Here is a 24,029-nt window from a genome sequence, read left to right on the forward strand (position 1 = left end):
TGTCAGACGGAGAGAGACGGAGAGAGACGCAGGTTCACCTCAGCTTCACCTCAGCTTCACCTCAGCTTCACCTCAGCTTCACCCTCTGACTGACAGGTAAAAACTCCTCCAGCTCTAATTCTCTCTGGCTGAAGCAGATGGAAAACCGTCGCCTGTCGAGCTGCTCGGGTTCCACTTCCTGGATCTGAGCTGACGCTGCGGGTTTTCAGCTTGTACAGACTTGTTTTTATGCGGTGTAGCTACAGCAGACAGACAGACAGACAGTCAGACAGACAGGCAGACAGACAGACAGGTAGACAGGCAGACAGACAGACAGGTAGACAGGTCTTTCCTCTGTTGTACTGCAGTTTTGCTGATAAGAAACGTTTTCCTATGATTGTCCAGTCGCACCCAGAGGCTGAACTCTGGAGGAAGGAGACACTCACACGCACACACACACACACACACACACACACACCCACACACACACGCACACACACACACACAGACAGACGGATTTCTTCTTCTGGGCAAGTTGCCGCTTGAATCCTCTCTCTCTTCTTCTGTTACCTTTCAACGTAAACATCACTTCTGGCTGTATAGCTTCCTTCAGGCTCATGTTTAGGTTGAGTTCAAGTTTATATATATATATATATGTATGTAGGGCTTAAAAAAACAGTTTGTACCAAAGTGCTGCACAGAAATCGGTTATAAAAGACGAAGAATAAAAATGCAAGAAGAATAACACATAAGAGCAGAAAAATAAAATAAGTAGACACACACACACACACGCACACAATCATGAGTATACATACATCCAAAAACACCTCATCAATCAAAGCAGTTCAGGTTGAGTTTATCTGCACAGTTAGTTCAGTTTTAGCGTTTTCACAAAGGCTCATTTTTATTTTTATTTCAGTTTAGGACAAACCTTAGTTTGATGGTAACCGAACCGCTCAGCTACAGAGGAGGAAAGTAACTCAGTACATTCACTAAAGTTCTGTACTTCAGTTCTGAGGTTCTGACTCTTTACTGAGTATTTTCATCCTGTGAGACTTTCTGCTTTTCCTCCGCTACATTTATCTGACAGCTGGAGTTACTAGTTACTTTGCAGAATAAGGTTTTACACGCAAAACATACGATAAGCTCATAAAATATGTTGCATTGTTAGAGTTTAAACTCCAACAGTATCTGCAGCAGTTAGACGACAACATTAAAATACTTCTGACAGGTTCATGCTTCAATAATTTAACTCTCTGACAGAATGACGACTTTCACTTTTCATACTTCAGTTCTTTTTACTGCTGATACTTCTAGACTTTTACTGAAGTAAACTTTTGAATGCAGAACTTTTACTTTTACTGAAGTATTTTTCCATCATGGTGTTGATACTTTTACTGAAGTAAAGGAGTTGAGGACTTTTTCCACCGCTGTCAGGTATTGAAGCAGTAATTAAAGATGAGAAAACAATATTTTTAGTTGTAGTTGAAGTCATTTATAATGAATCAGCGTGTGTTGTATGTGTGTGTGTGTGTGTGTGTGTGTGTGTGTGTGTGCGTGTGTGTGTGTGTGTGGAGGCTGAAGCTGGAACATGACTGCTCTGTGGTTTAGCTTCTCACTGTCTTCTCCTCAGGTTTACTCATCAGGTTTGACCCTTCGCTGTGTTGATCCAGTCTGGATGAACTACCAGCTGCTTTACTGATGACAGCAGATTATTATATCACAGTCTGTAAGACTCTGGGAGTTTATTCTACAGAAATATACAGTGATGATCATGATGTTTACCTTTCCTATATTAGTTTGATTACCTTTCTTTGGCATTGTTCCGCCAACTGCTGCTGTGGCACCTGAGGAGATCAATTAAGTGCAATCTAATCTAATCTAATCTAATCTTATTTTATCGTATTTTATGAATGCAACCTGCTACCAGTGTACATCTTAAAGAGTGAATCATCAAATTTGTATGTGAGCAGTGAGATTGAATGTTGGCATTTGAGTCTGAATTTTTATAAACTGAACTTGTATTTCCTTGTTTGAAAGTCAGATTTTCAATATTCTGTTTCATTTTTAATTGAAACAGCTTCAAAATTATTATGTGTAGTACTAATTTGTAAACTGTACCCAACATTTCAAAGCCACATATTCAAATTCAACTCTCCAAAGCTTTCAGACTGGGTTTGGCTCAGGACAAGCAGTAGCTTGCAGATAGAATCGGGGGGGGGGGGGGGGCGTACATACAAATATGTAAGTTTTGTCTAATGTTTTTTTCTTGTGTTTTTCTAAATTGACCTACCAGGATGCCTTTCCTAACTTCTTTACCTGCAAATTACTGACAAACACATTAAAACAGCGACTCTCCTCGCTGTAACTCTCACTCTGGATGTGAAAGTTTCAGTTCCTCCTCTGAAAAGATTTTCTTTAACGTCGGGTCGAAGCAGCAGAACTGGTTTCTGGTGCCGTGTCCTGAGGCAGCGGCAGGATGTTTGACTGAGAGCCTCAGAGTTACAGACTGTGATGTAATGATATATAACACCGTCCACATTAATTATTCAGCGGCTCGCTGCTCGCTCAGATCAGATCAGATCAGATCAGATCAGATCAGCTCAGATCAGATCAGATCAGCTCAGATCAGATCAGATCAGATCAGCTCAGATCAGATCAGATCAGATCAGATCAGATCAGATCAGCTCAGATCAGATCAGATCAGATCAGATCAGCTCAGATCAGATCAGATCAGATCAGCTCAGATCAGATCAGATCAGCTCAGCTCAGATCAGATCAGATCAGCTCAGATCAGCTCAGATCAGATCAGATCAGCTCAGATCAGCTCAGATCAGATCAGATCAGATCAGATCAGATGGAGAACCACTGAAGACTGAAGAGACTTTCTCATGGGAAATGTTTCACTTCACTTCACAGTTCAATTCAGTTCAATTCATTTAAACTGGGTCCTGTCCTGTCTAGTCTAGTCTAATCTAGTCTAACCTAGTCTAGTCTAATCTAGTCTAGTCTAGTCCAGTTCAGTTCAGTTCAGTCCAGTCCAGTCCAGTCCAGTTCAGTTCAGTTCAGTCCAGTCAAGTCCAGTTCAGTTCAGTTCAGTTCAGTTCAGTTCAGTTCAGACGCTTCCACAAAATTCAGTGTCACAGGCTGTTAGACTCTTAGTCTTGTTCCAGACCTCGGTCCAGTGGTAGAAGAGCAGCTCTGATGGAAACTGAACAGATAGAGAGCTGATTGGTCAGGTGGTGTTGAGATAATCAGATCAAATGATTAAAGTGTGTAGAATGTGAACAGGCAGATCTCATGTCCCATTCAGGTCCAGTCAGGAAAATGTGAAACCAGTTGGTGATGTGGCATGGAAGAAATTATTAACTTTTGGTGGAAATCTGACATGTGGAACTGGAATATCTGGACAGCTGCAGAGTGTTGCAGGAGGGAGGAGCTCTACTGAGGGACAGAGAGTTTCAACTGTAATTATTTCACATTCAGCTTCATTCATTAATTCATTCCGTTCCGTTCTGTGCTAACTGTCTCTGTCTCTCCAGCCGGTCATGGACTTCATCGATCCCATCCTGTCCGTAGCGACGACCATCTACAGCCTGTGTGAGGAGGTGAAGGCCAATAAGAAGCGCTGTCAGCGTGTCGCCCAGCGCGTCCGAGCGCTGCAGGAGCTGGTGATGTCGGTGCAGCAGCGGGGTCCGGGCCGGACCTCCGCCGACGTGGACCGAGCGCTGACGGAGCTCCACGTCACCCTGACGTCGGCCGAGGAGCTGATCAGGAAGTACACCTCAGCCAACCTGATCCAGCGCATGCTGAAGTCCTACAGCCACGGAGACGACTTCGGCAGCGTGAACGAACGTCTCAACGACGCCTTCCAGGTGCTGTCCGGCTTCCTGCAGGTGGAGCAGGGCGACCTGCTGTACCAGGTGTTCGAAATGTCGTCCAGACAGGAGGAGGACAGGGTGGACGGCAGGGAGGACGAGGCAGAGCTGATGAAAAGTGAGAGATGCTCTTTTCTCTTCCTCTGTGTATAGTATGTGGAGTGACATCAGAGGCGGCAGCTGGGTGTAGATACGAATGGTGTGACGTTTCAAATAGGCCACGCCCACAAAGTGCGGTACAAGAGATCTCCCTGCATTAAAGTGATGTCAGGTCTTTTCTCTGAGTCGGGAACGCGTCACGACTCGGCCGTCACGGTAGTTCTCGTTCACAAGCTTTATGGCTGAAAACTGGAGAACGTTTCCTCAACTGTTTCCACACACTGCAGCCTTCTAGGCTAACGTTAGCAATCGAGCTAGTGATCTAGCAATCTTTGGCTATTTCAGTGGATTCTGAATGTAAACACCACAGGAAACTGAATGATGCAGCACTGTAGTTATCAAGGAATATCCATGTCTTTTAAATTTGTACTTGTGGTTCATTTTCGGCTTCATTGTCTGAAATTTCTCGCCGTTCTCATTCGACTGCGCTCTGTTCAGCCATGTTGGAGCCATGTTCAGTTTGCAAATCAAGTTGTACAATACAGTAACAATGACATAAATCTGCAAACAGTTACAACCCCTTACCACCCGTGTGGCTCTTCCTGGTGGAAACTCCTTCAGACCGTAAATCCGACAGCACCTGAATGCAGCATATCCCGCTCAAACAAAAAATCAACATTTTCTGCGGTTGCTTTTTCTGTGTTTTGTGTGAAATGTATTTGGTGTTAATCGCCCAAAACCTTTTCACATCTGTCAAACAACTGCCTGATCATTATAATTTAATTATCTGGAAGTCACAAAATGCTATTGGTAGGCATCCGTCTGTCAGTGCTGACGATGGATTGCGCCTGAAGGATCGTCAGTTTTTGTTGCAGCGGAAACAGAAACACTTACCTGCACACAGAAACACAGAACACACAGAAAATGTCGATCTATTGTTTTGAACTGAACTGAACAGGGTTTGCACTTTGTAGGCGTGGCCTTTTTGCCGCATCATCACTATTCTTATCTGTGTCAAGGTGCGGCGCTCTCCATGCCTCAGTCTGAGACTTCATTTGATCTTGTAGTTTTTATCATTATAACGGAGAGCAAAGATCAAGCAGAGATCACCAGAAATTTATTTGGAAGTCAAATCTTAAAGAATTCCCGTCACCCTGACAGTCTGGTGACCTTCATCACACTGACCAAATAACATCTAGTCAGTCATCAGTGGATTTAAGTTTGCAGGTTTGGTGGTGAATCATGAGCAGGGACTTTGTGCAGTGAAGTGACGGATCTGCCTGATATCTTCTGCATGATCTTCAGAGGGTGTGTGTTCCCGAGTCTGACTGGGTTCAGTGTGTGATGTGTGTGTGATGTGTGTGTGTGTGTGTGTGTGTGTGTTTCAGTTCTGGTTCAGTGTGTGTGTGTGTGTGTGTTTCAGTTCTGCCTAAGTGGATGAAGAGAATGGAGGAGAAAGCCGACAAGACACAGAAAGACGTCCAAGACCTCAAGAACATGGAGAAGATGGTGGAGACCAGTGAGTGAACTACAACACTTTACTAGTAGTGGTGATAGTGGTAGTAGTAGTATCAGTAGTAGCAGTAGCAGTAGCAGTAGTAGTAGTAGTAGTAGTAGTAGTAGCAGTAGTAGTAGTAGTAGTAGTAGTAGTAGTAGTTGCAGCAGTAGCAGTAGTAGTAGTAGTAGTAGTAGTTGCAGCAGCAGTAGCAGTAGTAGTAGTAGTAGTAGTAGTTGCAGCAGTAGCAGTAGTAGTAGTAGTAGTAGTAGTAGCAGCAGCAGTAGCAGTAGTAGTAGTAGTAGTAGTAGTTGCAGCAGTAGCAGTAGTAGTAGTAGTAGTAGTAGTTGCAGCAGTAGCAGTAGTAGTAGTAGTAGTAGTTGCAGCAGTAGCAGTAGTAGTAGTAGTAACAGCAGTAGTAGTAGTAGTAGTAGCAGCAGCAGTAGCAGTAGTAGTAGTAGTAGTAGTTGCAGCAGTAGCAGTAGTAGTAGTAGTAGTAGTTGCAGCAGTAGCAGTAGTAGTAGTAGTAACAGCAGTAGTAGTAGTAGTAGTAGCAGCAGCAGTAGCAGTAGTAGTAGTAGTAACAGTAGTAGTAGTAGCAGTAGTAGTAGCAGCAGCAGTAGCAGTAGTAGTAGTAGTAACAGTAGTAGCAGTAGCAGTAGTAGTAGTAGTAGTAGTAACAGTAGTAGTAGTAGCGGTAGTAACAGTTGTAGTAGTAGTAGTAGTAGTAGTAGTAGTAGCAGCAGTAGCAGCAGTAGCAGCAGTAGTAGTAGTAGTAGTAGTAGTAGTAACAGTAGTAGTAGTAGCGGTAGTAACAGTAGTAGTAGTAGTAGTAGCAGCAGTAGTAGTAGTAGTAACAGTAGTAGTAGTAGCAGCAGTAGCAGTAGTAGTAGTAGTGACAGTAGTAGCGGTAGTAACAGTTGTAGTAGTAGTTGTATTACTACAGTAATAGTAACAATATTCGTGTTATTAAGATTATTTATCTATCTGTTTATTTTTTATGTATTTCTGTGTCTCTTTATCCTCTTTTCAATCAAAGTAAAGTTGTCTGTTTTTCTCTCGGAGCCAGCGGAGCCAGCAGAGACAGTGAGTCTGATCGCTTCGCTCTGACTCCTGTTGCTTCTCTCTGTTTCATCTGTTTCATTTCTGTCTCAGTTATTATTTTCAAGGCTACTGGAGAAATGTCTGGCAAAGTCACATTATCTGGGATAGAACAGACATTAAGATGGACAACAATAACATTTCCTCTGTGGGGAAACCGGGTGTTAAAATCAATCCTTAAACCCAGAGAAATACTTTTATTTTTTCATTGGCTGTCTGGTGTGCATGGTGGTTTGCTGTGATCACATCATGTTAATCCTGTGTTTCAGTATAATTTTCTGTCACGGCAAATGGATTTCAGGCTTCATGTTTGACAACATCAAGCTGCTACAGCTCAGCATCAATCCAACTGCACTTACATTTACATTTTACTCATTTAGCTGATGCTCTCATCGAGTGACCGTAGCAAACGATAGTGTAATAACTTGTCAAAATGAAATAAAATTTCCCAAGAAAGCCATGTAATAAAATGTAATAATTGTCCATCAATGTAATGATGCATTTCATTATCAGTAAAAAAAAAAATATATATATATCAGGCTTAATAACCTTTTTGACTCATTTAGAGACATTTTTTGACATGACAAGATAACACAAGATCCGTCAGTTCTTACAGCATCAGTTGCTACAGTGAGCGAGCAGGTAGCAGCTCGGCGTCTTCAGAGACGCTGACAGGTCACATGGCTGTTGATGGCCTATGGTTCAAACCTGTGACCTTTCCATCATGGGGCATTCTCTCAAACCATTTGGCCTCGCTGCTGACCCAAACTGAGCAGTCAGGGTGAATTACGAGCCTGACAGACCTGCGACACGTCACACTGCGTGTTGGAGAGTCACGTAAGAAAGACTCATCAGTCACATGTGTTTCTCTCTGCATATCAGTGACTTCATGTGTTTTCACAGTAAAGAAGCCCAGCGCCATCAGCCAGGCCATCCGAGAGATCAGACCGCAGGATCTGACCTACGATTTTCCCAAGACGCCCTTCTTCAAAACCTCCACGTCCGAGGTCTACAGAGGAGAGTACCACCGCTTCACTGTGGCCATCAAGAGATACATCGACCCGCTCAGCACCTGTCCCAAGTCCGTTAACTTCTGTTGGTTAAGTGTTAAGTTCTGTTGGTGAAGTGTTAAGTTCTGTTAAGTGTTAAGTTCTGTTGGTGAAGTGTTAAGTTCTGTTGGTTATGTGTTAAGTTCTGTTAAGTGTTAAGTTCTGTCGGTGAAGTGTTAAGTTCTGTTAAGTGTTAAGTTCTGTCAGTTAAGTGTTAAGTTCTGTCGGTGAAGTATTAAGTTCTGTCGGTTAAGTGTTAAGTTCTGTTGGTGAAGTGTTAAGTTCTGTTGGTGAAGTATTAAGTTCTGTTGGTTAAGTGTTAAGTTCTGTTGGTGAAGTGTTAAGTTCTGTTGGTGAAGTATTACGTTCTGTTGGTGAAGTGTTAAGTTCTGTTGGTGAAGTATTACGTTCTGTCGGTTAAGTGTTAAGTTCTGTTGGTGAAGTGTTAAGTTCTGTTGGTTATGTGTTAAGTTCTGTTAAGTGTTAAGTTCTGTCGGTTAAGTGTTAAGTTCTGTCGGTGAAGTATTAAGTTCTGTTGGTTAAGTGTTAATTTCTGTCGGTGAAGTATTAAGTTCTGTTGGTTAAGTGTTAAGTTCTATTGGTGAAGTGTTAAGTTCTGTCGGTTCAGCGTTAAGTTCTGTCGGTGAAGTATTAAGTTCTGTTGGTTAAGTGTTAAGTTCTGTTGGTGAAGTATTAAGTTCTGTTGGTTAAGTGTTAAGTTCTATTGGTGAAGTGTTAAGTTCTGTCGGTTCAGCGTTAAGTTCTGTCGGTGAAGTATTAAGTTCTGTTGGTTAAGTGTTAAGTTCTGTTGGTGAAGTGTTAAGTTCTGTTGGTTATGTGTTAAGTTCTGTTAAGTGTTAAGTTCTGTCGGTTAAGTGTTAAGTTCTGTCGGTGAAGTATTAAGTTCTGTTGGTTATGTGTTAAGTTCTGTTAAGTGTTAAGTTCTGTCAGTTAAGTGTTAAGTTCTGTCGGTGAAGTATTAAGTTCTGTTGGTTAAGTGTTAAGTTCTGTCGGTGAAGTATTAAGTTCTGTTGGTTAAGTGTTAAGTTCTATTGGTGAAGTGTTAAGTTCTGTCGGTTCAGCGTTAAGTTCTGTTGGTGAAGTATTAAGTTCTGTCGGTTAAGTGTTAAGTTCTATTGGTGAAGTGTTAAGTTCTGTTGGTTCAGCATTAAGTTCTGTCGGTTAAGTGTAAGTTCTGGCGGTGAAGTGTTAAGTTCTGGCGGTTAAGTGTTAAGTTCTGTTGGTTCAGTGTTAAGTTCTGTCGGTTAAGTGTAAGTTCTGGCGGTGAAGTGTTAAGTTCTGTCGGTTAAGGGTAAGTTCTGGCGGTGAAGTGTTAAGTTCTGTCGGTTAAGTGTTAAGTTGTGTCGGTTAAGTGTTAAGTTCTGTCTGTTCAGCGTTAAGTTCTGTCGGTTAAGTGTAAGTTCTGGCGGTGAAGTGTTAAGTTCTGGCGGTTAAGTGTTAAGTTCTGTACTACTTCTGTACTTAACTTTTACTGAAATTTTTTTTTTTTTTTTACATTTTCTTTCTAAAAGAGCGGTGCGGGATATTTTCTTGAAGGAAGTTGAAACCATGAGACGTTTTGAGTCGCCCAACATCCTGCGAATGTTTGGCATCTGTGTTCAGAATGAGAACGGTGAGTCAAGTCCAGTCTCCAATCCAATATCCAATATATATCCAATATATCATTATTAATTACTAGTGCTGCCTTGGTCTAATGACTGTAAACCAGTGAGAGCCTGGTGGACATGACTGTTCTCCTCTCACACCAGTAGTATTGTTAGTTCTAGTGTTTCTCCACATTAAGACTACATTTCCCATCAGCCCCGTTGCTTCCTCTGGAGACAATACTGTCTGTGGGTCCAAGAACCACAGGAGGAAGAGAGGAATTATATAGAGGAACCAAATAAATGAACTGATCCTTTAATGTGGTAATGATTTATTGATGTCAAGATGATATATGTAGCAGCTTTAAGTTACGATGTGCGATGTGTCTTTCTCGCTGCCTGAAGGACCCAACCCTCAGTTCCTCATCATCATGGAGTATTGTGAGAAGGGAAGCCTCCGGCAGGTTCTGGACTCGTCCTGCGAACTGTCCTGGAGAAAGAAGGCTCGCATGAGTCTGGACGCAGCGCAGGGACTCTACCGGTCCGTCTGTTTTATTTGCACATTTAAATGATATGTGAAATGATAAAACACAGAAAGAACAGGGGGGAAAATACAAATTATGTGGGATTAAAACATCTGTGGGATTTAAAATAAAATAAAGCATCTCACCTCAAAATCTGTGAAAGATAGATACATTTTAGTGCTGGAATGCTGTTGATAATGATAAAACGTAGAGAAAAATAATTACAAACTGTGAAGGTGAGACAAAAAATTGAGACTTAAAATTAAAAATAAAATAAAATAAAGTTAACCTGACAATAAAAAATACACCATCTCTCGTCTGAGAGAGAGATTATATAAATGATAAATGTGTTAATATGCCCTCATAGCTCAGACTGAAATGATAAAACAGAAAGAACAGAGAACAGAAAAAAGTGCAGGTAAAATGAAAAAAAAAAACTGTGGGACTTAAAAACATAATAAAATAAATTAAAATCCAAAACTTATCACCTCAAATTCTGAGAGAGATGATATAGATATATAATATTGCTGCTTGGTTGATCCACAGTATATGGAGATTTCATTTTTATCCATTTTGAATAGTGTGTGGGTGTTTTCTCTGTGTTGAACCGCATGTTGTATCTGTGCCACAGTATATTACTGTATTACTGTGACAGATGGAGCTGAGTCTGCTGTCTCCTCAGGCTGCACCAGACTGAGGAAAAATCCAAAGTTCATGGATGCATCAACAGCAGCAAGTTCCTGGTGGCTGAAGGCTTCATAGTGAAGGTGCTGCAGCATCTCCGTTTACTCTTTTACAAACATTTCTCATGTATCAGTTTTTTTTAATGCATTTAATTACATGCTGTCAAATATCACTATTTTGCAAGCAAAGGTGTGGAGACAAGTAGTTACACATCAAACCAGCAGCTGAGTCTCATGATGGAGGAACATGGAGAACTGTGTGTTAGATAATAAAGTGTAAATCTGTATGAAGCAGGTAGAAGCAGAGAGCAGCTGAGTCAGCTTGTTGTGGTGTGGCTGTAGATCCATTCAGTAACGTTCTCAGTAAAAGTGAATAGTGTGATAAGGTGGATTTGGTTCCTGTGACACAGTAAACTGTCTTGTCTTTAGCCCTAGTCTCTACTCCAAAACACTCTGAGTTGTAGCTTGAGAAGAGTCAGCTCAGTTAACCTGAACAAACTGTTAGCTAGCTAACTAGCCGGCAAACACACTGATGTTAATGTGAACATGCTAACGCTAGCCGCTGCTAGATACGTTAGCTAGTGTGCTAATCAGATGTGTTAACAACAAGACAGTGATGTTAGCTGATCAGATACTATGGTTAGCTAGCTAACAAGCTGACATTATCTAAACACTAAATCAATCAGATGGATCAGAGATGAAATGATCAGTTCAGTCAGAAACAGACAGAAATTAACCGTCTGTTCAGTTCTGTTGAGACGACAGAAACACAGTCAGCTGTTCCAACATGGCTGCCAGAGTGTCACCTGAAACTCATCTAGTATGTCAACTAATAAATTCAAATTCAAATATACTTTATTTATCTCCAGGCGGGCAATTTGAAGCAGGACAACAAGAACAGCACACATTCATCACACACATACAAAATAGAAATTAGATAAATGAGTGAAATGAATAAATACATTAAATATATATATTTTTATATATATACTTTTTAAAACCTTTTTTAAAACCAAGTTAATTGGAGGTAGAATCAGTTATTAAGCACAGGTGCATGTATGTTGCATAAACAGGTGTCAGTACAGACTCAGGGAAGCATCTGTTCAACATCAGGGAGCTGAATGAGGGAACCTTCGCTTTTACATTTACTGTTTTCCAGTCTAATTGCTTCAGGGATAAAACCACATTTTCTCCTATTTGTCCTGCAAGTGTGGCTTCTGAAACGCATTCCTGAAGGTATCAATACAAAAGATTTGTGTAAGACATGTAATGGATCATTAATAATAGCGTATGCTTTCTTGAGGGTCTGTTAGAGTTCACCTGTGCAAGGCTTCTCTGTGTTTCACCAATCATTTTTGAAATAATGTTGACAACTCGTTGCAGTTGGTTCCTGTCTTTTTGACTGAGGGATGCAAACCAACAAATAGAAGAAAATGTTAAAATGCTTTCAATAAATGATGTATAGTATGTTTTCAGTATTGTCCTATCAACTCCAAAAGAGTTAAGTTTGCGTAGACCATACAAACATGGCTGGGATTTTTTTATAATAACTTCTGTATTCTCATTAAATCTCAATCTATTATCAAACACAGTTCCCAAATATTTATAACTCTGGACAATTTCAACATTTCCTCCATGAATAATTGTTGGCAAACTATTGTTACTTTTTGGAGAAATGCTAATTTCCTTTGTCTTTGACACGTTCAAAACCAGGAATGACTTATCACACATCTACAGATTCTCCCAGTACAGGCCATGTGACGATTTGACAGAGCAAGAAGTGACATCAAAACACTGTCATCTGCAAATTTTACTATATGGTGGTTTTTATAGTTACTACTACTGTTTAATAAGTGATATGCCTTAATGGATTGTGTTCAGTTTATCATGTGGTGGAGATTGCAGATTGGAGTCTTTAATTTGCCCAAATTTATGGATGTTAGTGTCTGTGTGGATTAGTGATCTGTCCAGGATGTCTCCCTGCCTTCCACCCAGTGCATGCTGGGATTGAATAAGCGTGCAGAGACAGTGAATGAACTGTAGATGTGTGGTTGGTTTGGTGCAGCTGGGCGGGTTGGAGCTGGCCAAAACAGAGACGTCTCTGAGGAAGAAGGCGGCGGAGAAGAGCCGGATCAGCTCTCTGTGCTACAGCTCTCCTCAGCAGCTCAGCGACATCAACCTGGTCTACAGCAAGCAGTGTGAGATGTACAGGTCAGAACCAGCAGCTTCTTACATTATGTTACCCACATTCTGCAGAGTCACAGAACTGCTTCTCCACAGGTGGGGACTCGAGTCACATGACTTGGACTGGAGTCACGTGACTTGGACTGGAGTCACATGACTTGGACTCGAGTCACATGACTTGGACTCGAGTCACAGTTTTAATTGCTTGAGACTTGACTTGCTGCATGAAGAGAAGACTTGAGACTTGACTTGACTTGGGTTCTGGTGACTTGGGACTTGACTCTGACTTGTACTTTGATGACTTGAAAAGGTTTCTAAAGTCTTGACTTGAGATCTTGTGTTTGTGTAAATGACTTAGATTGAAAGTGATGAGATTTGTTCAGCAGACGACTGAATTTAAATTCTGTTTTCTGAATTTGTATGGAATGATTGAATTTATTGAAGTTGAAACTGATTATAGAAATCAAACTCATGATGCTCTTACCAAGTTTTTATCCTATTAAAACCATATTGCATTGAAAAGTCCTAGATATTTAGTTTTCTTTAAGATATTAAATTGATACTGGACTCTTGATTGATTGATTGATTGATTGACTTGAGACTTGACATTAATGACATGGACTTGACTTGGTGTTCTACATTTAGACTTGAGCCTTGACTTGAGCCTTGTGCCTCATGACTTGAGACTGACTTGGGACTTGAGCACAGTTGACTTGGTCACACCTCTGTGCTTCTCTAATCTCTAGGCTGCCGACAGTTGAATGATGGACAAATGAATGAATGACTGAATAAATCGATGAATTAATTAATCAAACAGTCCTCACTCTTGTTGTCTTTCAGCTTTGGGATCGTCTTGTGGGAAATTGCGACCCGTAAGAAACCGTTTGAAGGTTTGTGTCTGCATCAACACATCGGCAGAAATACACTGTCAGCAGGAAAATCTGTCTTCCTCTGCCGCTCAGGGAGGATCGTGATCAGGGGCAAAAAGTTTGGGTCAGGTCACATGACCAGCTTTAGTAGCTCAGATGCTAATTTGCCACGCCCCCTTTTCAGTACAATGCAGTGTCAATGGGAGTTTGGATCTAAGGCCCTGACACACCAAACCGACTTCAAAGAACCAGCGGCGACGAAGGCCGACTGTTGCGTCGCCTCACGTCGCCTGCGTCTGGTCCAAAAAGTTGCACTTGAACACACCGCAAAGACTACACCCGACGGCCAACTAGCACGCACGTTCTGCGCCTGCGTGAGGGGAAATAACTCTCCATACCTTATGTCTGATAAGAAGTTGCAAATGGCACTGGCGTTGTCAGCCCTTGGTCTTTTGGTTGTGGAAGAAGAAAGGAAGAGGCGGAGGCGAAAAATAAGGAGAAACCGCACTAAATGGGTGAAATCATGAATAACGTTACTCCAGCGACAGGCTCAAGGGGCTTTCCCGAACCTGTGTCGAGAGCTGGAGATAAATGAAACCTCCGATTTTAAAAATTTCGCTCGGCTCTTTCCTGTTCAGTTCCATATGTTGAAGGAATTTATCAGTCCAATCATCCAGAGGCAAAACACAAACTACCAATCAGAGTGATCTCTCTCACCGACGGCTCCGACGCCGATTCAACATGCTCAATCGGCCGAAAAGACGCCGACAGGGTCCGACTAGTGCCGACGGTGCGGGACACACCGCAAAAACTAGGGACACCGACGCTTACCGACGGCCCGACATTGGCCGACGGCCGACCGTCGGCCTGGTGTGTCAGGGCCTTAAGACCTGAACCTGGAGTGTCTTCATCTGAATGAGACAAATCATTCTGAGGTGCAATTTGAGATCCAGCAAATTTTCTCTATTTTCTATAGTGTTGAAGTATTTCACTGGTACACTGTGTTTGATGTCAGCTCTTCCTCCTCTGCCTGACATGTTGTTGGTTTGTTGTCGTTGCGGTCGACTCGTTTCCATCACAACCAGACAGCAGAGCAGTGACATACTCGCTAAAACAGGAAGACAATTACATTTCTATTACAAAACAGTCAACACTTCAGAATGATTTGTCTCAGATGCAGCTGGACCAGTTTGTAACGTTCAGATTTTTACTTCCCATTCATTTGAATGGAAACTGACATTGAACACGTTGGTGAGCAGATTCAACAGCAGATCTGCTGCTGTGATTTCCAGCTGACTGTTTCACTTGAATTTCACTTTGGGAGGGAGACTTACTACTAATTTTAGTATAAATCAAGAATAGAAATGCAAAATAAGGACAGACCAGTTGCTGCTTTATTGTCTCCAGCAGGATCTGTTGTTGAGTCTGTTCACCAACGTGTTCAATGTCAGTTTTCAGGATGTTTTCGCCTCATTCAAACTCTACAAACTGGTCCAGCTGCATCTGATCTTGGTGAGAAGTTTATATTCTGGTTTTCAAATAAATAACCTCCATGTTAAAACTAAGTGGAATATTGCTTTAAGCTTTAAGCTCTGCCTCCTGCGTCTCTGAGCTGTCCCTCTGTCTGCAGGATGTTCAGGTCAGCAGATCCTTCAGAAAGTGTGTCAAGACAGATTCCAGGAGCCGCTTCCCGCAGACTGTCCCGAGAGTCTGGGTCAGCTGATCGACGCCTGCCGTGCCTTCGACTGTTTCCAAAGACTGTCAGCTGGAGGTGCGGCAAGTTCAAGTCTGTTTATTTGTCAGATACACAGCATACACAGGGCAAACTGACTCCTACTGACTCTCTCATCCTAGTCTGGTGTCTCCACACCTCCATGTAAAACAATCAGAGGTGTGGAGATTTTCCAGCAGAACAGCTGGTTAGAAAAGGGCGGAGCCTCTGTATGCTGTCGTGCTTCAAACCAATCAAACTGCTCTAGAGGCGGAGCCACGTCAGTCTCTTATACATTTCTCTCTCCCATAATGCATCACTGGCTGTCGACCATGTTTGATAAATCAAACGTAAACTAGGGATGTTCCTAACGACTAATTTCCCTGTCGATTAAACGAAAATTTAAATTTAGACTAGTCGACTAGTCTAAAAGTAAGAAAACATTCAGAAAACAGTCAAAATTGAGCACAATTTAATCTGTAAGGTTAAAACGTTGTCCGAAAAAATATTGCGTGTATTTAAGAGCCATTTGAAACCGTTAATCACATTCTTCAATAACTGTGGCACTTTGCGCTGTTGATTATGAACATTGCACATTATAAAACATGACAGCTCACCCGGCTCTGTGTTCAGGCTCAGTAAAGTCTGTTCACTTTCAGAAGCTTTGCCTTCAACAGAGTTGTGGAAGCAGATCTTGTGCAGTCATTGCCATGATGAGCTGCGTTATCTCTTCAGACCGAGCGGGATCACAGCGTCGGGGCGTGGCTGCGTAACATCTTAGACGCAACAGTTAACTGGCGTTGTACATTAGTAATAATTAGTTTAACCGACTAGTATTTCTGGTGCCGAGTAGCGAGGGTAGAAACGTTTAACCGACTAGTCGACTAATCGCGCACATCCCTAACGTAAACATCCGTCCCGTCTCTGTTTCGTTAGTTTGAGACGGAGGTGTGGAGGAGTGAGATTACTCTTATCTGGACTGACTGACAGTGAGTGAAGTGAACACGGTGATGAACAGCTGCACCAGTAACACAGTGATGATGTCTCTCCACAGTTCTGGTGGATAACCTGCGCAGAGTGGTGCAGAAGTTAGAGGACTGAAGCTCCTCCTCCTGTCTGTCTGTCTGCCTGTCTGTCTGCCTGTCTGTCTGTCTGTCTGTCTGCCTGTCTGTCTGTCTGTCTGTCTGTCTGTCTGTCTGTCTGTCTGCCTGCCTGTCTGTCTGCCTGTCTGTCTGTCTGTCTGTCTGTCTGTCTGCCTGCCTGTCTGTCTGTCTGTCTGTCTGTCTTCTGTCTGCCTGTCTGTCCCTCGCTTCTGGATCTGATCGTCTGAATGAAACCCGTCTGGAACCTGCTGGATTTACACTTTAAAAGGTTAAAAGCTGTGAGGTGGATGTAGTTTTTATTCCAGGTCACTGTGACTGTCTGCCATTAGACTGGGTGGGGGGTGGAGGGGGGTGGAGGGGGGGGGGGTCTTCACACCAGTTGTGGGTGTGAAGAAACTGGTGTGAAGCTCTTCACTACATAATATTATTGATGTAGAAAAACACATTGTGAGAGCAGATTTAGCTCAGCTGTCTGTGGCTCATTAGATTCAAGGAAACTTTATTGTCCATTATTGCAAACAACACGTACATTTTTCTTTGGCTTGTGCAGAGAGACATCAGAAACTAAGTTAAAAACCAAAGTGAAATCAAAGCAACCTGAAACATGGTGAGCTGTGCTGAGTCGGTTAAAACAGCCTCTCTCTGTACTGATACTGCAGCTGGAATGAATGATTGCTGAATGATTGATTACAACAATTAATTAACATTTTACAGTCTGTTGACAGACAGATATGTTGCTCAATGTAGTTAAAATCTTGACTGGCCAAGAAAATCTTTGTTAAAACACGGTTCACTGATCTGAAACATGTTTGGATGGCTTTTTATTAATGTCTTACAATATGAAAATGATACCTCATTAAAGAATGATGACAAACTACCTTTGCTTCTGGTTTCTGTATGAACTCCTGTGCTGTTTGGCTGCTGGTGCAGCAAGAGAAGAAGAAATGTCTTCAACAGAGAGACTGGGACCAAACTGCCACTTCTCATCTGGAACAATTACATCTACATTACAATGGCAGATTTTAATCTAAGCTTTGACTTAATATAAAAATACAAAATCTGTAATAATTATGATGATGTCAATATTTTGAACAAGGTCGATGTCTTTCATTATTGCAAAGTCAAATCCGTTGATGTCCAGTGGTTTTAGTGTGGGGACTCTTGAGGATCAGTCAGGCTCAGACTGAAGCCGGTCGTCAGACAGCTGATGTGATGTTACATTCAGTAATGTTGCATCCATTAAATCCATTTAATGTAGATATGACAGGGTTACAGTTGGAGTATTTGCTTCCTAACAGCTTGCAGTTGCTGTTTTCTTTGATTATATGGAAATGGTAACAACAGGCAGGTCAGGTGAGGAGGGAGGAAGCATGGTGGATGAGTTTATGACCACAATAAACGGTAAATCCTCCCATGTTTTAACAAGTAAGGAACATGTATGAAAGGGGTATTTGGTGTCAGGTCAACTCAAGTCAAGTTTATTTATGTAGCCCTTTATCACAAGCATGTCTCAGAGGACTTTACAGAGAATGTGTCTAGCTAGATCTAAACGCAATCAATGGTGAATAAAATTATATAGGACAAGCATAGCGAAAAACACAAGGTAGGTAAGAGCAGATTTTAGCAAGACAAACAGTCTACCTGTTCTACAGCCTAACCTACCCGGCAACCAGCCTCAGACCCTGATCCACACAAGGAAAAACTCCCAGGAAAAACCTTGGGTGGGCTGAGGCATTTAGGTTATAAGAAATATATCTCAAGAGATATATCTCTGGTTAAAGAAAGGTTCAATAAAATCAAATAAACAAAACAAAACACAAAAGTTTGCTCAGCAACAGAGTCTGCTCCTCACAACAGACATCTGCATGCTGCTCAACAGAGACTCAACAGTTCCTCTAAAGGGCTGCAGGAGCTCAGCGTCAGACAGACAGGCAGGCAGACAGACAGGCAGGCAGGCAGACAGACAGACAGGCAAGCAGACAGACAGGCAGACAGACAGGCAGACAGACAGACAGACAGACAGACAGACAAGCTGGAGGAAGGAGTTAGCAGAGAGAGCAAATCTCCAGGAGGAACTCTAACTCCGTGTTTCTCATCCTGTTTGGCTCCTGACCCTTTAACACAATGTGATGATATAATATAAAATACAGTGAGATAAAATACAATAAAATAAGTAAAATAAAAAAAACATAATTCGATAGTTAGGGGCTTTTCTTTCCATGGAGTGACTCATCATCTCAGTCATCTCAATATACGATCTTTTCCGATGACGTTGCAGCGGGATGGGGCGGGCCGCGCGGACTGGCGCCGGGAGATTCGAGCCTCGAGCCCCCGGGAATCAGCGCTACTGAAAACCGACGGCGCTTCTGAACCAACTGACTCCGGTCTGACCCGAGAATCCTGCTAACCAACACACCGAAACACCCCGAGCCACCCCGAGCCACCCCCGTCCCCCCGCCGTGCGTCATGCTGTTGCTCCGCGCGGTCCGTCCGAGTGGAACCAGCCGCAGTTAAAGCTTCACTTCCAGGTTAGTGTTTGTTTGTCAGCCTGCTAGCTGTTTAGCAAGTTTAGCTAGCCGCGCTAATGAGCTAACCAAGCTAACGCCTTTCCTTTACAGGCAAGCTTTCTTACAAAAAATAACGTTCAAGTCATCATCAGCAGTGTATTTTTCTTTACAGAAATCGCAATATACGATATTATAATATGTTGGTAAATAGCGGGATAACCCCATTAACCTGTAGCTACCGTGTCCTTGGTAACCGGAGCAGAACAGAGTGAACATGTTGCTCTTTCTATCGTGACGCTCCGGCTGTGTTGTTCTTTGCTGTCATGCCAGTAAAGTGCATTAAAATGAACAAGCAATGAACTGAATTGAATTGAGGGAGTTAATGTTAGCTAGCTTCCCGTGCTCGGCCTCATCGACCTCGGTCTGAAGTTCTGTTCTTCCCGCCGCGGCAGCAGGTTAGCTAGCGTTAACTCATCACAGCTAGCAGATAGATTCATAAGATGCAAAGGAAGTTTAATGAACAGATCACAGCCCAAAGCCTCGTTTCTCAGGGCGACTGGTCACTACTAATGGACTGTTAACTAGCTACTGTTAAATAACGTTAAATAACGTTAACTGATCGCTAGCTAGTTAGCACAACACGCAGGTTGTATAACTTTGAGTTTGTATGCAGCTAGTCGGTGCTGAGTCTGCTGGAGCTCCACTAACTGATTCAGTGCAACTCGGGAACTGGGGAAATTGTCTATTAATGAACTGTGAAGTTCTCCTTCACTGTTCGAGGTGTTTTGATGAACCAGATGAATTGGTTCCAGTCGCTGCAGCCTCACGTTTGATGCATGCTGGCTAACTTTTTCTGTTCAGTATGTTTACAGTATGGAGCCTATCCCAGCATGCATTGGGTGGAAGGCAGGTCTCCAGGCAGATAGACTGACACTCCCCTTCCTAACAGTGTAGAGTCTCCAGTCCAGCTGACTGGAAGAGCTTACTCCACACAGAAAGGACCAGGAGTTGAACCTGCAACCCTTGTTGCTGTGTAGCGAGAGTGCTAACCGCTGTCCCGCCCGAGCAGAATCTGTGAGAGTAAATGAACCAGCCTGTGTTTATCTCCACTGTGCAGATGGAGCCGATGGAGGTGGACTTCCTCCTGGAGCTGCTGGGCGGAGCCAGCAGGCAGCCGGAGGCCGGCGGCGCCACGGTCCAGGCGCAGGACGGCCAGGCGCAGGACACCCACGCACCCCCCGTCATCCTGGACTCGGGCAGCAGCACCGAGGTGGACGACGACGACGAAGAGGGCGAGGCGGCGGGCCGCGCCCCACCCCGCCTCCCCACCGCCTGGGCTTTCAGCCAGAGGGCGGCGGGCGGCGGCCGCACCGCAGCCACAACATCAGCAACACAGGGAGCCATCCGGCGCAGGAGAGTCAGGTACCAGAGGAGGCAGTGAGCCGGGGGGGGGTACTCATTATGAATAACACAGCTGGTTGATTACCATCCAACCAGAAGCCCTTAAACAAGTTCGCCCAATGTCATTTAACTTATATCCGTCAAAACGGATGGAAATCTGACAGACGGAGCGTCATCAGTCTGTCTGACAACAGACAGCTGTCAGTGGAAATGAACTGAAATGAACTACAGACGGATCAGTGTGACTGCTGTCTAACACCTAGTTTAACCAGAAGGTTTCGCTGTGTGTGTGTGTGTGTGTGTGTTTGTGTGTGTGTGTGTGTGTGTGTGTGTGTGTGTAGGCAGGGCCTCAGGGTGCACTACCCCAGCCAGACCGCCGCTCCCTCCAGAGGTTTCCTGGACTTCTTGCTCCGCGCTCCGGCCGCCGGCGCCGCCGAGCCCGGGTCCGGCAGCACCACCGAGGTCAGCGAGTCTGACGAGGAGGAGGAGGGGGGTGCAGCCCCCCCCGCCGCAGCAGAGCCCGCCCCCCCTGCCCTCGGCCCTGCCCCACCCAGCCCCCGCTTCAACCCCCCGGTCCAAAACACACAGCCACAGGAACCAAGCAGTGAGCCTGAGCCGCTTTCACTTTACACTTACACTCCAGTCTCTTTGTCCACAGAGACTCACTGAGCTCAACAGTAGAATCAGCTTCAGTTTCTAGATCAGCAGCAGCCAGTAGATAGGAGGTGAAGGGTCAGAGGTCACAACAGCCAGAAAATAGATGGACCAGATATTCCTGTGATCAAAGAGAATTGTGAGGGAGAGACAGGAGAGCGAGGAGGATTTCCTTTGAGTTTCAGATACGAGAGTTTTGGAGAAAGCAGAAGGAAGAAGTTAGTGCGCTTCTACATTGTTCATTACGGTAACACATAACACTCAGACTGTAGCTCAGACCCTGCCTGTCTGTACTGTCTGTTATTAGAGCAGAGCAGGAAATTAACATTGTCATGTCCAGAGGCAGACATGGCTGCTGATTCCCAGAATGCACCAGCTGCTGTCACTGTTTCACCAGCAGACTGAATACAACTGGACTTCTGAACGGCTGTTAGCACCCCAGTTCTAGCACAAGCTAGGTTCATACAGGCTTATACAGTGTGTGTGTGTGTGTGTGTGTGTGTGTGTGTGTGTTCTGACTGTTGATGTGACTGTTGTGTTCTGGTGTTTGTGTGTTCAGACTCCAGTTCAGCTGCAGCAGCGGGGAGGACGGAGGCTGCAGCTCCGGAGCTCCAGGTAACAGAAAGACCTTTTCCTCTCAGCAGTCCCCCAGCAGGTTTAGTGTCTGTGTGTTTACTGTCCCGTCTGTGCCCGCAGGCGGCCGCGGCCTCCGTCCCGGCGCCGCAGGGTGAGGAGGGCGAGGGCGACACCTGCAGCATCTGCTTCGAGCCGTGGACGACGGCGGGGGAGCACCGGCTGGCCACGCTGCGCTGCGGTCACCTGTTCGGTCACACCTGCATCGACCGCTGGCTGCGGGGACAGGGACACGCCGCCAAGTGTCCGCAGGTCAGAGGTCATCCACGCTCCACCGGGACGTCCCGCTGGAAACGACACACACCTCATATTTGGTCTGAGTCTGACAGTCACACCGGGCCTCAGCACGCGCCCGGTGGTTTGTTTTGGGTCGTAGCTGAACCCCAAAGTAATAAAGCAGTAATTATTTATGATTTGAATTTTGTAATTAAGGACACAATAAGAGTAACAGAGTGAAAACAAGACTTTCTAGCTGCTACTGCTTTTTCCCCCTGGAGCAAGACAAATAATCCTGATCAGAATGTTTAGCAAAATAATTGGGATTATCATTTTGGCCACAGTGGTGCGGTCCCAACCTGAACCCAGTCTGACCAGCAGGATGCAGGTTGATGTCGGTGCTGAAGCCAAACATTAAAGTTACAGAGCAGCAACACACAGCGATGTGTGAAAGTAAAGTAAAGTTACATAGAAAGAACTAAATACACATTTCTGTCAAATTGCTCTAAAAGCTGCAGTCCAGCATCAAACCACCAGGATCAAACAGTAAAACTATGAACTGTTGAGTCCAGCAGAACGGCTAAAATCTAAATATGACTAACAGAGAAAAAGATGCTGGCTGCGCTCAGGTGAAGGTCAGTTGTTGTCAGTTGTTAATTGTATTATTTTTTTTTTAACTAGACTTTTTTTGTCCGAGCCTTTTATTTGCAGTATGCAGAATTATTTGCCTATTTTTCTAAAATCTAAATGTAAAATAGAGATCAGATTAGGTTTAATAAATTTCTTTGATCGATCGTCCTCAGAAATAACGATCAATTTAATCGATTCATCTTTTTAAAAAAAACAGCAGAATGACAGAACATGACAGGTTTGTGTTTCATCACAGTAACTTTTCACCTTGTGTTATATTTAAATAATTTCACTTAAAACTCCCGCTGATGCAGCTTAAGATGAGACCACACATTGTTCAGTTTGATTGTTTAATTGATAAGCTTGATCAATTGAATTCTTAATGGAAATGATTGATCGGTTAATCATGTATAACCCTGATGTAAAAGTAACTGATGTGCAGTCTGTGGCACGATGTCACTTCCTGTGGTTTTGCAGTGCAACAAGAAGGCGAAGCGCTCGGACGTGGTTCTGCTGTACGCTCCCAAGCTGCGGGCGCTGGACAACTCCGAGCAGGAGAGCATGAAGAAGTGAGTGACGGCCAGCCGATCAGCTGTTTACTGTGATATAAACATCAGTTTATTATTGCAGCTTTGATTCACTGATGAAGAGTCTTCATCACAACATCAGAATCTGTTTCCCTCCAGCGGTCACTGGAATTTGAAGCAATGTGACATGTTCCCATTTGTCCAGAGACAACTGTGGAAAGTGTCGAGCGACCGAGCATGAATTCAGCTTTACATGTTAGAAACAACACGTATGTTATTCTAATGCATCAACTAATGGTCATACAGCCATGTTGGAAACTTGTACATGTTAGAAACAACACGTATGAACTTTCCTGCTTCAAGCAAGCAAAACGTTTTTTGCGATATTGTGGAAAGTTTCTTGAATTTGCAGCTTTTCTAACTGCATATCATCAGTGATGCAGCGTAATGTACATAAGAACACTTGGATGTAGGGCTGCACGATATATCGTTTCAGCATCGTCATCGCGATACAATAGTCACATCGCAGGACGTGCGATGTCAAGTAAGGCAAATTAACTCAAACACGTCATGCTACAACTTTTTTGCTGCTTGATACAAAAGGAAAACTCGCACGGTTCTCATTTTCCATGACTAATCTACAAGAAGCGTTGGTTGTTTTGTTAGTAAGGCTGAATTTTGACTGTGTGTGTGTGTGTGTGTGTGTGTGTGTGCAGGTCTCTGGAGCTGGAGCAGAGTCTGAGGAGGAAGGCTGAACTGGAATCAGCCAAGTGCAGGTTGCAGCTGCAGGTGGTGACCAGCGAGTGTGGGAAACTACGACAGCAGCTGCAGGTCCTCATGATGATAATGAAAACTGTTTATACAGCATTTAACCGAGAGCAGTCAGTGTACTGCTTCACAACAACAAGGTTACAACAAGATTAGTAGAGTTTATAAAAAAAAAAAAAAAGAGGTACAATTTTGAAAACACATTCAAAAGAAAAGCAGGTATGCTCTGTCTGAAACGACGCTGAATATTTCTACATATGAAGAGTTTTGGCTCCTGTTCCAAAATGTTTGACAGTGGGACATGAAAGAAAGCAAGTGGTGGATCTGTGTTAAAGGACAGAGGAGAACATGTTTACAGTCTGGATCCTCTAGATTTTACAGATATTGAATGATCAACTTCAGGTAAACACTGTT

At 43.5% G+C, this 24,029-nt stretch overlaps 2 protein-coding genes across 4 annotated transcripts in view; both read left to right on the plus strand.

Annotated features, from left to right (window-relative positions):
• The window catches only part of LOC139928255 (mixed lineage kinase domain-like protein), a 26,351-nt gene continuing 2,322 nt past the window's right edge, over positions 1 to 24,029 (plus strand). The window contains exons 1-12 of one of the 3 annotated variants that reach the window (XM_078282877.1): positions 1 to 96; positions 3,522 to 3,975; positions 5,380 to 5,475; positions 7,456 to 7,633; positions 9,134 to 9,234; positions 9,611 to 9,746; positions 10,412 to 10,496; positions 12,478 to 12,623; positions 13,437 to 13,486; positions 15,096 to 15,236; positions 16,231 to 16,290; positions 16,340 to 17,156. In XM_078282877.1, coding sequence (XP_078139003.1) covers positions 3,528 to 3,975; positions 5,380 to 5,475; positions 7,456 to 7,633; positions 9,134 to 9,234; positions 9,611 to 9,746; positions 10,412 to 10,496; positions 12,478 to 12,623; positions 13,437 to 13,486; positions 15,096 to 15,236; positions 16,231 to 16,277 — 1,428 coding nt within the window. In that variant the 5' untranslated portion in view covers positions 1 to 96; positions 3,522 to 3,527 and the 3' untranslated portion in view covers positions 16,278 to 16,290; positions 16,340 to 17,156. Of the gene's footprint in view, positions 97 to 3,521; positions 3,976 to 5,379; positions 5,476 to 7,455; positions 7,634 to 9,133; positions 9,235 to 9,610; positions 9,747 to 10,411; positions 10,497 to 12,477; positions 12,624 to 13,436; positions 13,487 to 15,095; positions 15,237 to 16,230; positions 17,157 to 24,029 lie in introns of those variants that run through there. The other 2 variants (XM_078282878.1, XM_071920726.2) reach the window with 2 other exon arrangements.
• The window catches only part of rfwd3 (ring finger and WD repeat domain 3), a 17,603-nt gene continuing 12,259 nt past the window's right edge, over positions 18,686 to 24,029 (plus strand). Inside the window, exons 1-7 of the mRNA XM_078282872.1 lie at positions 18,686 to 18,807; positions 19,904 to 20,208; positions 20,529 to 20,791; positions 21,401 to 21,456; positions 21,538 to 21,726; positions 22,798 to 22,889; positions 23,564 to 23,678. Of these exons, the coding sequence (XP_078138998.1) occupies positions 19,904 to 20,208; positions 20,529 to 20,791; positions 21,401 to 21,456; positions 21,538 to 21,726; positions 22,798 to 22,889; positions 23,564 to 23,678 (1,020 nt within the window). The 5' untranslated portion in view covers positions 18,686 to 18,807. The remainder of the gene's footprint in view (positions 18,808 to 19,903; positions 20,209 to 20,528; positions 20,792 to 21,400; positions 21,457 to 21,537; positions 21,727 to 22,797; positions 22,890 to 23,563; positions 23,679 to 24,029) is intronic.

The sequence above is a fragment of the Centroberyx gerrardi genome, chromosome 4, assembly GCF_048128805.1.
Source record: "Centroberyx gerrardi isolate f3 chromosome 4, fCenGer3.hap1.cur.20231027, whole genome shotgun sequence".
NCBI classification, from domain to species: domain Eukaryota; kingdom Metazoa; phylum Chordata; class Actinopteri; order Beryciformes; family Berycidae; genus Centroberyx; species Centroberyx gerrardi.